Source organism: Lutra lutra, chromosome 3 (genome assembly GCF_902655055.1).
Source record: "Lutra lutra chromosome 3, mLutLut1.2, whole genome shotgun sequence".
NCBI classification, from domain to species: domain Eukaryota; kingdom Metazoa; phylum Chordata; class Mammalia; order Carnivora; family Mustelidae; genus Lutra; species Lutra lutra.
The window spans coordinates 43,641,000-43,656,853 of record NC_062280.1 but is presented as its reverse complement, the minus strand read 5'-3'; the positions used below and the strand labels follow the sequence as shown (position 1 = coordinate 43,656,853).

Below are 15,854 nucleotides of genomic sequence, written 5' to 3'. Positions count from 1 at the left end.
AATGTATATTGGGTTTCTATTTATTTAATGTGCTTCTTGTTCAACTACCAAAGACTTTTCTCCTGGATTCCCTTGATTTGGCTCTGTTAATTCTGTTCTTATGAAAACATGACATCGTTAACAGAATACTGCTCCTTTCCTTGTGGTTGGGATCTCTGACTTCTCCTTGTCTGTCTTTTCCTTTGATATCCTGTATTTTTGCTCATTACTGAATTTCTAGTGTTTAGACGTGCCTGGCACAAGGTGGAGTCTCCAAAAATAAACTGATGGATGTATTTCTCATCTTCTGTTTGATTTCTTACCCACCTTGGACTTTGCATTGATCTGTCAGTTTCCAGGCAACATCTTTATGACACCTAAGCCCAAAGTGAATGCAATCAGACCTCACATGAAAATGACCCAGTCGTGGGGTACCTGGCTGGCTCAGTGGGCTAAAAGCCTCTGCCTTCGGCTCGGGTCATGATCCCAGGTTCCTGGGATCGAGCCCCGCATCGGGCTCTCTGCTCATCAGGGAGCCTGCTTCCCCCGCCACCTCTGGTCGCCAAACTGTGGAAAGAACCAAGATGCACCCCCTCTCTGCCTGCCTCTCTGTCTACTTGTGATCTCTCTCTCTGTCAAATAAATAAATAAAATCTTTTAAAAAAAAAATAAAAGAAAGTAAAGAAAATGACCCAGTCGAATGAATAGACATTTCTCCAAAGAAGACATCCAGATGGCCAACAGACACATGAAAAGATGTTCAACATCACTTATCATCAGGGAAATGCAAATCACAACCATGATGAGATACCACCTCACACCTGTCAGAATAGCTAAAATTAACAACACAAGAAATGACAGATGGTGATGAAGATGTGAAGAAAGGGAAACCCTCTTGCACTGTGGGTGAGAATGCAAACTGGTGCAGCCACTCTGGAAAACAGTATGGGGTTTCCTCTAAAGTTAAAAATAGAACTACCCTACAACCCAGCAATTATACTACTAGATGTTTACCCAAAGGCTACAAAAATATAGATCTGGAGGGTCTGTATACATGCACCCTGATATTTATAACAGCTTATCAACATTAGCCAAACTATAGAAAGAGCCCAAGTTCCATCAACTGATGAATGGACAAAGATGTAGTCTATATACAGTGGAATATTACTCAGCCATCAAAAAGAAATTGTCATTTGCAATGACATGGATAGATCTAGAGAGTATTGTGCTAAGTGAAGTAAGTCAGAGAAGGACAAATACTGTATGATTTCACTCATACATATTTAAAAAGCAGAACAGATGAACAGATGGAAGTGGGGAGAAAAGGAAAAAGAGAGAAACAAACCATGAGAGACTCTCAAAGATACAGAACAAACTGAGGGTTGCTGGAGGAGAGGTGGGCTAGATGGGAGATGGGAGAGCATTTGATGTAATGAGTGCTGGGTGTTGTATGTAAACGAGGAATCACCAAATTCTACTCCAGAAACCAATATTGCTCTGCATGTTAACTAACTAGAACTTAAATTAAAAAATCAAAAGGAAAAAGAAAAAGAAAATGACCCAGTCTAAAACAAAATCAGTCAAACTGCCATGAGGGCGTTTCCATGTTTTCCTTAATTTTTTTCCCAGTTAAGTTCCTTAGCTTGAAAGATGACAGTGGATTGTCCCAAATCCCTACATAAAAATTGGCAGAGCAGCCAGATAGCAAAACCAGAAACCTACGGACAACATTTACACCAAAACTAAATGACAGGGTCTCCCCTGAAATCCCAAAGTACAAGCCACTGGGGACACAGAGCAGAGGAACACAAAAATGACCAGCAGGCGTTCACAGGGTGGTAGACCGGACCAAGACAGCAGCTGCAGCCAGAACTAGGAGAGGCATGACCACCTCAGAAAAGCACACCACTGTGCTTTTAATTCATCTGGAAACAACAGAAGAGGGGGCTCTGTGACATTTAAAAAGCTACCCTGTGCCAAACTTTCTTCTAAAAGTAAGAGAAATACTGTCTCACATGAAATGAAGCAATGGAAACATCCAAGATCAAAGCCCATGCAATGTTTCTATCAAAAAGAAAGAATAAGGAACAAATTAACATCACAAAAAGATGGAACCCACTCGTTCAAGCAAGCTAACATAACATACAAGAATTATACATAGAATGAAAAAAAAAAAAGAATTATACATAGAATGGAAATTAGAAAAACTCAGAAATGAGTGGACAAAACTCAAGGAATATTAGAAATAAAGAGAAAAATCACTTTGGAAAATAAATTATAATGAATCAAAGAATGAATAAATAATACCTTAAGAGAAATAAAATGTGAAAGGCAGAATGTCCCCTCTCCCATCCCTCACCTTCTGAAGGAGGCTTGTCCTTTATGTGATCCTTCTGTGCCTCAGTTTCCACAATTAGGGGAAAAGTCACAGCACCCGCCTCATTAAATCACTGGAAATAGTGAGGTAGGAGATGCGGCATCCGGAACATATACCGCCATTGCTGGTGGTGGCATTCTTGCCCAGGCTTTGGCAGGCTGGGGAGTGGGGTAGGGAGAGGGGCTGCAAATCGGAGGGCTTGTGACTTCATGGTGTCTCTAGGGGCCTCCCCCCACCAATCCACATTACAGAAGCATGAGTGCAGGGCCACTGCCTAAGGCCAAAATACAGAGAGAACAGACACAAATTAATATTCTGCTAAACTATCCGGCTCCACCCATGTTTCAGTCCCCGTGCCTTTGGGGGGACACTGACCTGAGGCCAGAGCTGGTGTTTCCCACACTCCCCTTGGTGTTCAGAGCCTGCTTGACAGAGGAAAAAACTCAATATCTTAGACGATTTGACTTACACGTCTGCACATATGAAACCCCCAGAGCTTCGGAATAGCTGATACCTGGCATGTCCTGCACAATCTCGGCTGAGCTCTCCCAACATGGAGTTGACCTAGAGCGGTTTCTCTGCTGACCTCGTCCTGGAAACCAGGCGGCCAGCATCCAACATACAGTTTATGAACCAGTCCGTACTCCTGACCCATCACCGTGTAACACGTGTGCCCATCCTCACCGTTGGGAGACGGTGCGTGTGCAGCCCTGTTGGAGTAGGGGTGGCAGGGCATCCTTGCACTTGGCGGCGAGGGGTCGGGAGAAGCAAACACTGATCAGCAACATCTGCCCTTGGACCTCGCCCCTCGCCCTTGGTCCCCAAAGAACGTGCTTGAGAAGTTAGGACTTATTATACAATGCTCTCCATACTCTTTTTAATGCTGTGTCGGGGGTAGAATGGAACATTAGAGGCTGATCCCATCCTTATTTCTCAAGTTTTTTTTATTTCTCATTTTTTTTAACTGCTTTGATGTCCCCGTTGTCTTCCATTATTTTACTCCTTCTGTACTAGTTTGCTAGGGCTGCTGGAACAGGTGTCACACACATTCCCTCACAGTCCAGAGGCCAGAAGTCCAAGATCAAAGTGTCGGCAAGGTGGTCTCTTCTGAGAGCCTGAAGGAGAAGCTCTTGCTTTGCCCTAGTCTCTCTGCACACCACCCTCCCCTGCCACGGCCCCGAGTCTCTCTTGCTCCGACTGCCAGCCCTCCTGCATGGCTACCCTGCGGTCCCTGCGCTCCTACGACCTCATCATTTCACCCCTCGTCTTGTCCCCTGGAGATTTGCTGCAGCCTCTGGCGTTCTGCTAGGTCTCCTTGTCTCTGTGCCCATCTTCACACCTGTGTGCACACGGCCCTTTTTATAAAGGACACTAGTCATATTGCACTGGGACCCACCCTAATGACCTCACCTTCACTAGTCATATCTGCAACGGCCCTATTTCCAAACAAGGTCACATACTGCGATATTGGGGATCTGCCTTTCACATAAGAATTGTAAGGAAACCCAGTCTGACCAGTAAGACATTCCTTGTTCCTTTTCCATCCACTGTTGTAGGCTTTCTTGCCCCTGTTCATGCTTTGTACTTAAATGCCTTTTCATCCACCATCTCCTTCTTCCCTCTCTGGCAGAAGACCTGGGATCTGTGTGGGGAATCCTGAAGTTTCTAAGCTCTGCCTGAGCAGATGGGAAGGGTTTAGGGCATCCACGCCAGGAATAGCAAAACACAGCAGCATGCTTTCAGGATGAGTCCCAAAGCCTGCCAAGCAGCAGGGGCTGGTGGTGTCCTTCACTCCATCAGAAGCAACACCCACTAATTCAACTTAATATGATGTATCTAAATGAAATCTGTTAGGTTCTAGAAAATATGGTGCATCTGGGTATTAAAATGGATTTATTTAAGCAGGAAAATTGGGGTCACTTTCAGATCACCTCTAATGTCATGTTTATAGCAATAAGCACTGGATTTAATGGTGGCTACAGGATCTCTTCCTGCTCTAGTGAAGGCGAAATTAACCACTCTCCTATTTATGGCCTGCTCATTAAAAAGCGCAGGGATCGGAAGTCGCAATGGAAGCTTTCACTATCACTCACTCTCTCCACCAATACCCATTGTCCTTGCCAAGGACTTTTTTTTTTCCACAGGGAAGCTTTGAAAGCCTGCCCTCCACAACAAAACAGCAAGCATTATCTGGTCTCTAATTCTAATTTTCTTAGCATTTGAAAATGCTTTAAAGGTTTTCTCAGTTCACGTACACGTAAGAGCATTCTGTCGGACATATGTATAGAACATCGAAATTCTGCAAGACCCATACTTCTTATAGAAAGAAAAAGTAAAAAAAAAAAAAAATGATCAAGATTCCGTGACTCAGGCATTGAATATTTTCCCTTCAGATTCTGGTACAAATCAAGAGAGAACTGTCTGAGCATATAAAGGGTCCGTCCTCGTGACAAATGGAGACAGCCAAACTAATTTTCTTGGTGACCTTATCTAAATTAGTTAGAAAATAACATTTCAGATTTATGACTAGTTACAATTAAGACCTTTGATGCCTTCTAATTAAACCTGTAAAGATTTATTTCTATATTATTCCTTTGGTAATCCTTTGAAAATGATAAAAATGTAAATGAATATGACCCGCAAAAGGAGATGTTTCTATTTATCCTAAATTAGACTCATATCCTTCCTTTCAAATGATTGCATTTTAGGTTCAGATTTACCCTGCTCCAGTACAAATTCCACATTGATCTTACATAATTTGTGTTTAAAGTTTATGCCCATGTTAGACATCATCGCTTGGAATAGAAATATAAATGAAATAAAGCCTACCACATTTTAGTCTACTCTATACGTCCTTCATTTTAGAACTTTGTTCTGCTTCGTGTATTCGAAAGTCCAAGGTCAGTTTTGGAAATCCTAGGAGGTTAGTGTCCTACTCAATAGAATGCACCGTTCCAGTAGCCTGGAGAGCAGAGCGTTCAGGAATGGATGGGTTTTCTAAGGCCTTGGTCTGAGAGAAGAGGTGTTCTCCCTGACTCCCAGCAACACTGTTGTATTTGCTCAGACATGTTGACTGTGTATTCTGTGTTAGTTTCACAGGTACCAAGATCACGCCGCTCAGACCAGCACAGTCTCCATTGACTTACCCTCTGGTTCTGTTCCCCCAGGCGAGTACAGTTACCTGGGGACCACACTTCGCCAGGTATCTATAGAGCCCATGCCTTCCCTCCTGGACGTCAGACAGCTCATCGCCCTCTACGGGATCTTGCCACTAGGTAAAGACTCCACACACCCTATTGTGCATTTCCTTTCCTTTTTTTTTTTTTTTTTTTTTTTTTTTAGATTTTACTTATTTGACAGAGAGAGACACAGCAAGAAGGAACACAAGCAGGAGGAGTGGACGAGGGAGAAGCAGGAAGCCCTATACAGAGCTCAATCCCAGGACCCTGGACCCTTTGACCTGAGCCAAAGGCAGACGCTTAAGGACTGAGCCACCCAGGCGCCCCCGTTGCACGTCTCCTAGAGGCAGCGATGAACTGCTTGCTGCCTTGGCAGTATCTTCCTGTTTGATCTCTTCATGCTGACCACTCTGAGGGAGGGTAGTTCTATTGTGACCTTGATCCTGGAGAGCACAGGAAGGTCCTACATAGGGGGCACGTGTGCACCACTTCTGGGCACCTGCTTAACATTCTGGGCTGAAGGTCCCATCAGCAATCAAGCACCTTTGATTAAAATTAATCAAATTAGACAAAGGGCTAATGTTAGGCTTGCCTTTTACACACAGGCTTCTGTTACTAGGTCCTTAACAAAGCCAGCCTTTCAGGAACCAGTGAAAGTGTGTTTCATGAATCTAAAGGGTCAAGGCTCTGCCGGTTTTCACTGATACCCACTCTAACTGCTAAGTGAGATGCGGTTGTGATTGTTCAGACCAACAGACCAGAGTTCTGCAGTGTGGCGACAGGTACGGGAAGGGCAGGGCCCTCTGTCACAGAGCTCTCTGTTGCTCTCCTTCTCTCTTATCATTTTAACAACCTTTTTATGGGTATGACCTCAGTCATCTGGGCTGGCCTCTGATGACAATTCTGAAAGAGAAATCGTGTTTTATTTGCTTAACTGGCTTTAAAATAATATGAGAATAGTTTGGGCACTTACAATATTGTTCCACTTTGACTTAGACCTACGGGCCAGAGATGGTCCCTTCCTCTTTTAATTTCATGTCAGAAGTAATAAGTGCAATTGGGGGTCAACATCAATTTTATATATACAAAACATATCATAAATATAAGTGTATGATACTTCGGGGGTCAACAAAATAAATATGCAATATTTATGAGGCCCATGCAAATGAAACAATGAGCCCTCAACCCTCATCACAGTGAGATGGAAACAGTCGAGCTGAGAGCACCAAGACATCACTGGAACTCCTAAGACATCAGCGAGGGGGGTAGTATGTTTGATCCTTGACTCCAGGAAACAAAATGTTGGATGTCATTTCCAAGCTGGCTTAAAAGCCTCAGAAGAAGGATACTCGGGGAACATCCCACCTGAATCCTTCTCTTGTTGATGAGGAACCTGAAGTCCCTACAGGCTGCTGACCTCCCTGGGTCCCAGAGCCAGCAGGCATTTCTTCTCGGGACCTGTGTGTGTGTGTGTGTGTGTGTGTGTGTGTGTGCAAGGCACAAACCAGACAGACAGACAAGGACATTCACAGATCTTCCTTCAGATGCTCCCTTTAAATTTCGTAAATCTAAAATCATATCCAATGACAACAGGAACTGTGTTTGCTGGCACTGTGTTCAGGTCCCAGCCAACCTGTCCACTCAGCAGAGGGCCCCAAGGACACGCCGTGCGGCCATTCTGTACCCTGGCCAGGCAGCAGGAGTATCCACTGGCCTCCAGAACCCGAAGAACCTCAGCCAGGGCTCCCAGGACAAGGCGTGAGCTTTCCGAGCCCCCCGGGCAGATAAGGGAGCACCCAGGATGCATCTGGTCAGCGTTCACCCGCACACGCTCTCAGAAATGTGACTGCCCCCCAGAATGTGGAGGGAAAAGAGGGAGAAGGGCGCTTAGCCAGCACCCTTGGCAAATCTGCGACGCCAGCTGCCTTCCAGGGACCCCTAAAGCCGGCATCAGTCTACCCCCCCAGCCCCTTGCTGTCCCCCTGCTATATCACTAGCAAGAATTATCTGCCACTCCCCAGGACCTGTCTGACCTCCCTCTCCAGGCCCACAGTCACTGTGCCTCCTCACCCAGCATCTTCTCAAGGGTCCCTGTGTCTACAGGGTCCAGTTCTGCTGCTTCCAAGGCCAGCTCAGGTGCCACGCTCTCCCAGAAGTCCAGCCTGAGGTCCCCATCCCCCGACCTGGAAAAAGGTTCTTCTCTGAACCCTCCACGGCTTGCACAGATCTCAGCACTATTTGCCTCCTGTTCTGATCACGTCTGCTCAGGTTCAGCTCCCGTCCCAGCCATAAACTCTCGACAATAAGTCCTGAGTTTTCCCCACCAGTCCCCCGCCAGGGCCATGAATGCACCAGCCCCCAATACCAGTGCTACATGTACCACCGGGTGAATGGCGTCCCTCTCCGATCGTGAGCAACAGAATCACTTATCATATTACATTACTGTACTCCTCACTGACCACAAATAAAGCACGTCTGTGTCATTGCATTTTAAACAGAACTTGCTCAAAACTGGCTTCCAAGATTATGTTAGGTAACCATAAAAATTATTCCTGATTATTTGATAAATTTTTTGTATCTTTTCACTTACACAAGAAGAAAAAGCACAATAATAATCGTAATTTGGATATATATATTCCAGTTCATCAAAAAGTGCCCAGTGGCTCCCCAAAGCAAAGTCACATGATAGGAGATGTTTTGATCACAGCACTTTCCAGGATTTCATTTCATAATTACTTCATGCCAGTGTGCACTCCACTTGTGTTCAGGATGGTGGAAGATGCTGGAGGCCAAGTCCCGCTCGGGCCGGAGGAAATGGACAGTGTGGCCGACCTCCGAGTGTCCGCATGGTAACTCCAGACCCTTCATCAACAGGCTGGAACCGAGGAAGTCTGGCCACTACACCTGCCTCTTGCTTTTCCCTTTTCTCTCCTGAGAACCACTAAGGAACATTCCCATCCCCCCTCCCCGGCTGTGGCTGCGTGTCCACATTCCTTTTCCTAAGCTTTCAAAGACTGTAGCAACACTGCTGACAAGCAGAGAAACACCCTCCACCCCCGCCAGGGAAAAAAAAAAAAAAAACCCGCCAGAGGTAAGTTATTGCAGGAATGCTCTTTAGAATGATGAGTTGGGGGGAAATTCTAGGGAAAGGGGCAGCAGGGAAGGCATGTGTAGAATAGGCAGGGTGGTTCGTGGCCCCCACCTCTAGCCCTGACATACAAAATCAAAGGCGTCACCGGCCAACTCAGACCAGGGATGTGCCTCCAGTTAGAAATGCTTTGGACACATTCATCACTGTTGCAGAAACTGGGGTCACACGCTGGAGGAATAGCCTTGAGGGACGCTCTTTTCAGTGCCACTTAGCTTCTCTGCACAATTTTAGAGCCTCTGCCTCTACGTCTTATAGGTTCTGCAACAGTGCACGAGAAGGCTCCTTTGGTGAAATCCCTGCTGCTGGCAGGGCCATCGGGGGTAGGGAAGAAAATGCTGGTCCACGCCATCTGCACCGAAACGGGAGCCAACCTCTTCAATCTGTCCGCAGCCAACATTGCGGGGAAGTACCCTGGCAAAAACGGCCTGCAGATGATGCTGCACGTGGTGGTCAAGGTACTGGTTGCATTTCTTGTTCAGATTACACGTTCAGATCCTGCCATTAACCCCCGACGCCCATGAGCGCGGACCCTTGCAGATGATTTCCGAAGGCTGACACGCCCATCTCTCCTATACTCCCCCATCGCATCCTGCTATAAATCACTTCAACTGTGCAGCTGGCTGAGCATACAACAGGCAGAAACAGCATCTTCCTTTACATAAATAACCCCTACTGTCCCGTCCAGATCAGCCTCCTCCTGCCGCAGGAATCCTCCCTGAATGCCCCCACATGTCCCTGAAATCGAAAGCCACAATTTCTACCTCCAGCCCCCTTCCTTTGGTAACAGTGTCAGCCACTTGCTTTGGGTGGGGGCGGTTGTTCTTTCACACATGGCATGAGTCGCCAAGGTATGTGGTTCCTTGGGCATGTCTGCTCCTCACACAGATGATCCCAAGGAGCCTGTGGGAAGCTAAGCTGACCACAGGGGCGTCCATGCTCCATGATCTCTGGGCTGCAGGACAGGATACCCTAAAAGATCCATATACTACACAGTTCCAAGATCTTAGAAGAGTTCTTCACCTCCCTGTGTCTCTGTCTTATGCCAGAAAAGGAAGCAGTCAGACCAAATGATGCTGTCATCCCTAAAAGCAAAGATTCTCTGATATGGTTTAGAAATGGGTAATGACGGTAATAGACAGGTGTCGATAGGTAGATGGGGAGATGATATATTCACAAATGGATTACCAAGTTTTCAAGCACTTATAACAGAATATTCATATTTAATATTAAAACTGGACAGATTTAATTTTTATTTCATTGAGTACCTGAAGGTTGTCTCTATGCTGTTCAATTCACTTTTAGTTGCTAGAATGCCGGATCAGCCAGCTTTTACTGCCTAGCAAGGACACCCCCACACCTGGGGCACGGTGTCACCTGTGCATCAGCTCTCGGGGGGCTCTGGGGCTTATATGCAAGCAGTTGCCCTTAGAAATGGTTCCTTTTCCACATGACATTGACCGCTGGAGTGAGGCTATGGTGGCAATGGGATTTTGTTCTCTTAGCCTCGTGGTCCCTACCCTTGTGGCGGATCGGGACATTTCCCATTCTCCTTTCCCCTGCTGCTCACCCTGCAGGAATCCTTAGAGGGAGAATCTTGAAGACCTGGGAGGTGGGAGGGGAGGAAGGTGGGCGGGGAGTAAAGACCGCCGAGCTGTTTAATACAGCCCTCCCCTCGTAGGGACCACCTGTGTCACCTCTTTACGGGGCTGTTGCATGTTCACAGCGGGCCGTGAAGAGCCCATCCTCATCCCATTTACAGATAAAGACAATGGGGCTCTGACAGGTTCAGTAACTTGCCCAAGGCCACGAAGAGCATGTGGCTGAGCTGGGGTTCAAACCCAGCTCCTTCTCCTCTTCGCCCTCCTGCACCATTTTTATCAAGGCAAAACGTGTACAAGGTGAAATGCATAGATCTTAAGGATGGATCTTAAGTGCAAGCTTTGAAAAATGTACACAACCGTGTGGCCACCATTTTCACGGGTTTTTTGGTCCTCGTTTAACTTCTTTGAAATATCTGTTCAAGTCATTTGCCTACTTTTTACTGTATGGTTGGTCTTGTGATTTTCAAGCGTTCTTTGTATATTTTGGTTATGAGATCTTTGCCAGATGTACATATTGCAAATATTGTCTCTTGTTCTGTGACCTGCTTATTCATTTTCTAATTTTTTTAAGTTTCAATAATTTTTTATTATGTTATGAGTCACCATACAGCACATCATTAGTTTTTGATGTAGTGTTCCATGCTTCTTTGTTTGTGTACAACACCCAGTGCTCCATGCCATCCATGCCCTCCTTAATACCCACCACTGGGCTCACCCATCACCCCATCACCCTCCCCTCTAAAACCCTCAGTTTGTTAACCAGAGCCCACAGTCTCTCAGGAGAAGGAAGGAAAGAAATGAAGGGGGGGTGGAGTTGGAGGGGGAGATGAACCATTTTCTAATTTTTTTTGTCATTTACTTGTCCTATCTCTTAGTGCCACAGGGTGTGGAAACCTCCCACTGTGATCATAGAATTCCAAATTTCTCCCTCTCATTCTGTCAGTTTGTACTTCACATATGTTGAAGCACCGTTAGGAGATGTGTCCACATTTTGGATTGGTGCGACCTCCTGTTTGGTTATTTTATCATTAGGAAATGTCCCTTTTTGTCTCTGGCAATACTCCTTGTCTTGAGGTCCACCTCACTTAATACTAATGGAGCTCTCTTGATAACTCTTCTATTTTCATTGTCTTTAGAGTTAAAATGCATTTCTCGTGGGCAGCACGTAGTTGAGTCTTGCTTTCTTCTTCACCCTGACAACAGAGGCCATTTAATTGGAGCCTTTGCTCCATTTACACTAAACGCAGTCATCATCTGATGGTGTTAGTTCCGCCATTTTGCTGTTTGTTCTCCGTTGCCCCATCTCTTCTTTTATTCTTCGGTTTGTCCTTTCCTGTCTTCTATTGGGTTAACTCAGTACTTTTTATTACTTTATTCGGATTCCTTTATTGTCTTTTTAGCAGTGCCTCTTTCTTCCTTTCCAGGGATTGCTCTACAGACTACAATAGTCATTTTTAACTTAGCACCGTGTATGCAGATTTCATATTGTACTATTTTACATAAAATGTGAGAATATAATCCATTTGTTATCCGGTGTCCTTCATGTTTTTATCATACATTTTACATCTAGAAATGTTATAAACACAATAGAGTGGTACCATTTTTGCATTATTTATATTAAATAGTCATATGTCTTGTAAAGGAATTGAATGGTGGGGGGGGTGGGGATTTAGCTTTTTACACTCATCTCCATAATCACTCTTTTTAGTGATCTCCGTTCCTTTCCACCCATCCAGGTTCCCACGTGGTATCATTTCCCTTGTAGCCCAAGGACTTCTTCAGCATTTTTTTTCAGTGCTGTCTGGTGGCAACAAGTATTTTTTAGCTTTCTTTTGATTTATTTTTAAATGCCTTTATAGCACTTCCATTTGTAAAGGCATGTTTCGCTGGATATAGAATTCCAGGTTATATTTTTCTTTAAGCACTTTAAAGATGTGATTCCATCTATCTTCTTACCTCCGTATTTCTGATAAAAAGTTATCAGAAATTTGAACTGTTGATCTCGTGTGTGCATGTGTCATTATTCTCCGAATGTTGTAAGTATTTTTCTTTATTTTGGTTTTCCTCAGCTTGACTATGAGGTACTGGGAGTTTTTTGTTTTTTCTCTGGGCTTAAACTGCTTGTGGCTCACTGTGATCATTGAATCCATAAATACATGTTTTATACCAAATTTTGGAAACTTGGAACACCACTTCTTCAAATATTCTTTCTGCCCCATTCTTGGTCCTCTCCTTTGGGTGCCCTTGTCACACGTGTATTTGACTGCTTGATGTTGTTCCACGAGTCCTTCACGTCTTGTTCTCTCTAGTTGCCACATCAGATAATTACTATTAGTCTGTACTCTGTATTTTCTTCTAGCATTGCCAATCTGATATTAAGCCTATCTTGTGGATATCTTTTGTATTTCTGACATTTTGCTTTTCAGTTATGGGATTTAACTTTGCTTATTTTTATAGATTTTTCTTTCTTGCAATTCTCCATCTATTCATTCAATATGACTATCTTTTCCTTTAAGTCAACTTAAGAGTTGCTTTACAGTTCTAGTCTGCAAATTCCAACACTGGGTCATCTTGGAGTCACTCTCTCTCTGTTTGACTGTTTTCCTTGACTGTGGGTCCCATTTTCCTGTTTATTCATATCGTTAATTACCCTTATTTGCATATTAGACATTGTGGATGATGTGTTGTTGATACTCTGGGCATGCTGGGCTTTTGTTCTGACAGGCAGTTATATTACTGGCTGATCAGCTTGAGCTTTTGCAAAGGTTTTGTTTTCCATTTTGTTATTGTGGGTCTATTTTGGTTTTGCCCTTAGTCTAAGGTGAATCTCTTAGTCCTAGAACATCATCTTCACTTTAATGAAACTTAAATGGAAAGCCTGAGGAGTTTAACAAGTGCCTTTAACTTGGCAAAGGATAAGGTGTGTGCTTAGTTCTTCTAATTTTCTGGCTGTTGCTCTCCACTGAGCTTCTCGGAATCTTCCAGCGTGCAAGCACATTTCTGAGGCTAGCCAAGGATTTAAACACGAGTTGGAATTTAAAGCCCAGTAGCCTGGCTTATGGCCTCATGGGCTCACCGACCAAGCCCCAAGCACTAAGTGCTTCAGAGGAAAAGCAAAAGAAACCTACCCTCTTGCTTCCCCCTGCCACCCCGAATAAACACCTAATTTTGTTGACATTGTCAAGTAACAGACAGAAGCACATAAATATTAAAATATTGACATTTCATAAGCATCCATATATACCAGATCCTATTCTAGCACATCTCTGTGTAAATTAACTCATTCTGTCCTCACAACCAACCTTAGGAGGGAAGCACTGTCATTATCCCCATTTTACTGATGAGGAAACTGAGGCATTGAAGAAGTTTTCCCTGGCCAGCAGTGCTGCAATGTGAGCCCACACGGTCTGGGTCCAGAGCCACCGGGTGTCATCACTACACTATTCTGCCTCTGACTGAAGTAGACCTAGTTGAAGTGAGCCTCTTCTCCCTCCTACCACATGGCTCCCTTGCTCCTGGTATGACCCCAGGACAGAGCCAACGGCTCTCTCTCAAGAAGTTGTCATTTCCGCTGCTGAGAGTTTATCTTGATATCAAGTAAGCTATCTTTGCATTTATTAGAAACATTGCATTCTGACATCATGTGGGCCCCAAAATGCTGAACATCCAATTTTCAAAATGTGGAAGAGTGTCTTTATCCACTGAGGCCCCTCCATGTCTGAGTGCCTGACACCTGCCTCATTAAGCCTCACGTTCACCGTGTGTATAACCGATAAAAGAAAGACGTAAAGGTCTCCGGAGTGGGTGTCATTCAATTAGAAGCCACGTGTGGTGGGCCACTGTGTCCTGGCATGATTGACAGAACCGCTATCTGCATTGCAAAGAAGTATTTGCTTTCAATTAACCACAGAAAAGTAGGAAGTGATGCCTGTGCCGGAAAATCAAGGGCAGGAAGCCATAGTGCATTCCTGTGTTATGTGAGCCATGGAGGGGCTGCGCCTGGCACGCATTTGCATGAGAAGGTGAACTATAACAGAAGGGCCTGTTACTCATAAACACCTCCTTATAAAGAATTCCTATCTCTTGGGATTGGGAGGGAGACAAACCATAAGTGACTCTTAATCTCAGAAAACAAACTGAGGGTTGATGGGGGGAGGGGGGTTGGGGGGGGTGGGGTTATGGACATTGGGGAGGGTATGTGCTATGGTGAGTGCTGTGAAGTATGTAAACCTGGCGATTCACAGACCTGTACCCCTGGGGATAAAAATATATGTTTATAAAAAATAAAATTAAAATTAAAAAAAAAAAGAATTCCTATCTCTGAATTAATCTCCAGGAATATAAGAATGCAACTCTTAGGAAACCGCTCCTAACCGCCCTTCTGGCCGGTGGCACCTCAGGCTTCACCGGGCACACTCTGCTCACTGGGAAACACCACGGAAACGAGCCTCGGATTTGTTTCCATGGCCTCCAATTCAAGTCCATTCTCTGATCGCTATTTTTGGTGGGTTCCTTTGCTTTACACACAATAATGCTAATAGATTAACAGTTTGGGTAAAGGAGTTCCCTGAAGAAACAAGTTTACTGTACAAATAAGCACATCTTGTCTCAAATTCCCTCTTATACTAAAAGTGTACGTGGAAAATAATACACATCTATCTAGCGGGGAAATATTAGAAATATATCTAACAATTAATAAATGTGATAAATTATTAGTATTGAATACATATTTGATAGAAAGTTACTGAGGAAGGGGGCGCCTGAGTGACACCATTTGTTAAGCATCCGACTCTTGGTTTCAGTTCAGGTCATGAACTCAGGGTCGTGAGATCAAGCCCTGCACTGGGATCCACGCTCAGCGTGGGCTCTGCTTAAGATTCACTCTCCTGAAACACCTCAGTGTTTCAGTGGGTTAAGCATCAGCCTTCAGCTCAGGTCATGGTCCCAGAGTCTTGGGATCGAGCCACACACTGAGCTTCTTTCTTGCAAGGAGCCTGCTTCTCCCTCATCCCTCCCTCTCTCCTTCTCCCTGCTTGTGCGCTCGCTCACTCGCTCTCTCTCTCTCTCTGTGAAATAAATAAATAAAATCTTCAAAAAAAAAAAAAAGATTCACTCTTCCTCTCCCTCTGCCCCTCTCCTCCCCTGCACTCTTGTTCTCCCTCTAAAACAAATAAATCTTAAAAAGGAAGGAAGGAAGGAAGGAAGGAAGGAAGGAAGGAAGGAAGGAAGGAAGGAAGGAGTTATCAAGGCAAGGCACCAGCCTCCTTGGGTCTTCATGACGGTAAATCAGGATGGAAAAGCAGGAAGGATTCTCATCTCGCTTGGAGTCTGACACATGAGAAGGAGTTTTATACACACTTTCCTTTTCAACCGCACCAATCCCAGATGAGGCGGGAATTAAAGTCTCCATTTTGCAGACAAGAAAAGTGAGGCTCAGAGTGCTAAATTTGACCAAAACTACAAAAGAACAAAAAGGCTGGCATCTAGACTTTAGCCCACATCTGACCCCAGAGCTGTCACCTGGCTCCCAATGGGCTGCTGGGGAAAGGAAGCCTCCGTCGTGCCCA

The 15,854-nt window shown here is 44.8% G+C and overlaps 1 protein-coding gene across 2 annotated transcripts in view; it reads left to right on the top strand.

Moving 5' to 3' along the window:
* The window catches only part of IQCA1 (IQ motif containing with AAA domain 1), a 155,616-nt gene that overhangs the window by 109,761 nt on the left and 30,001 nt on the right, over positions 1–15,854 (top strand). For both annotated transcript variants that reach the window (XM_047722651.1, XM_047722652.1), the window contains exons 14-15: positions 5,524–5,631; positions 8,942–9,141. In XM_047722651.1, coding sequence (XP_047578607.1) covers positions 5,524–5,631; positions 8,942–9,141 — 308 coding nt within the window. The remainder of the gene's footprint in view (positions 1–5,523; positions 5,632–8,941; positions 9,142–15,854) is intronic.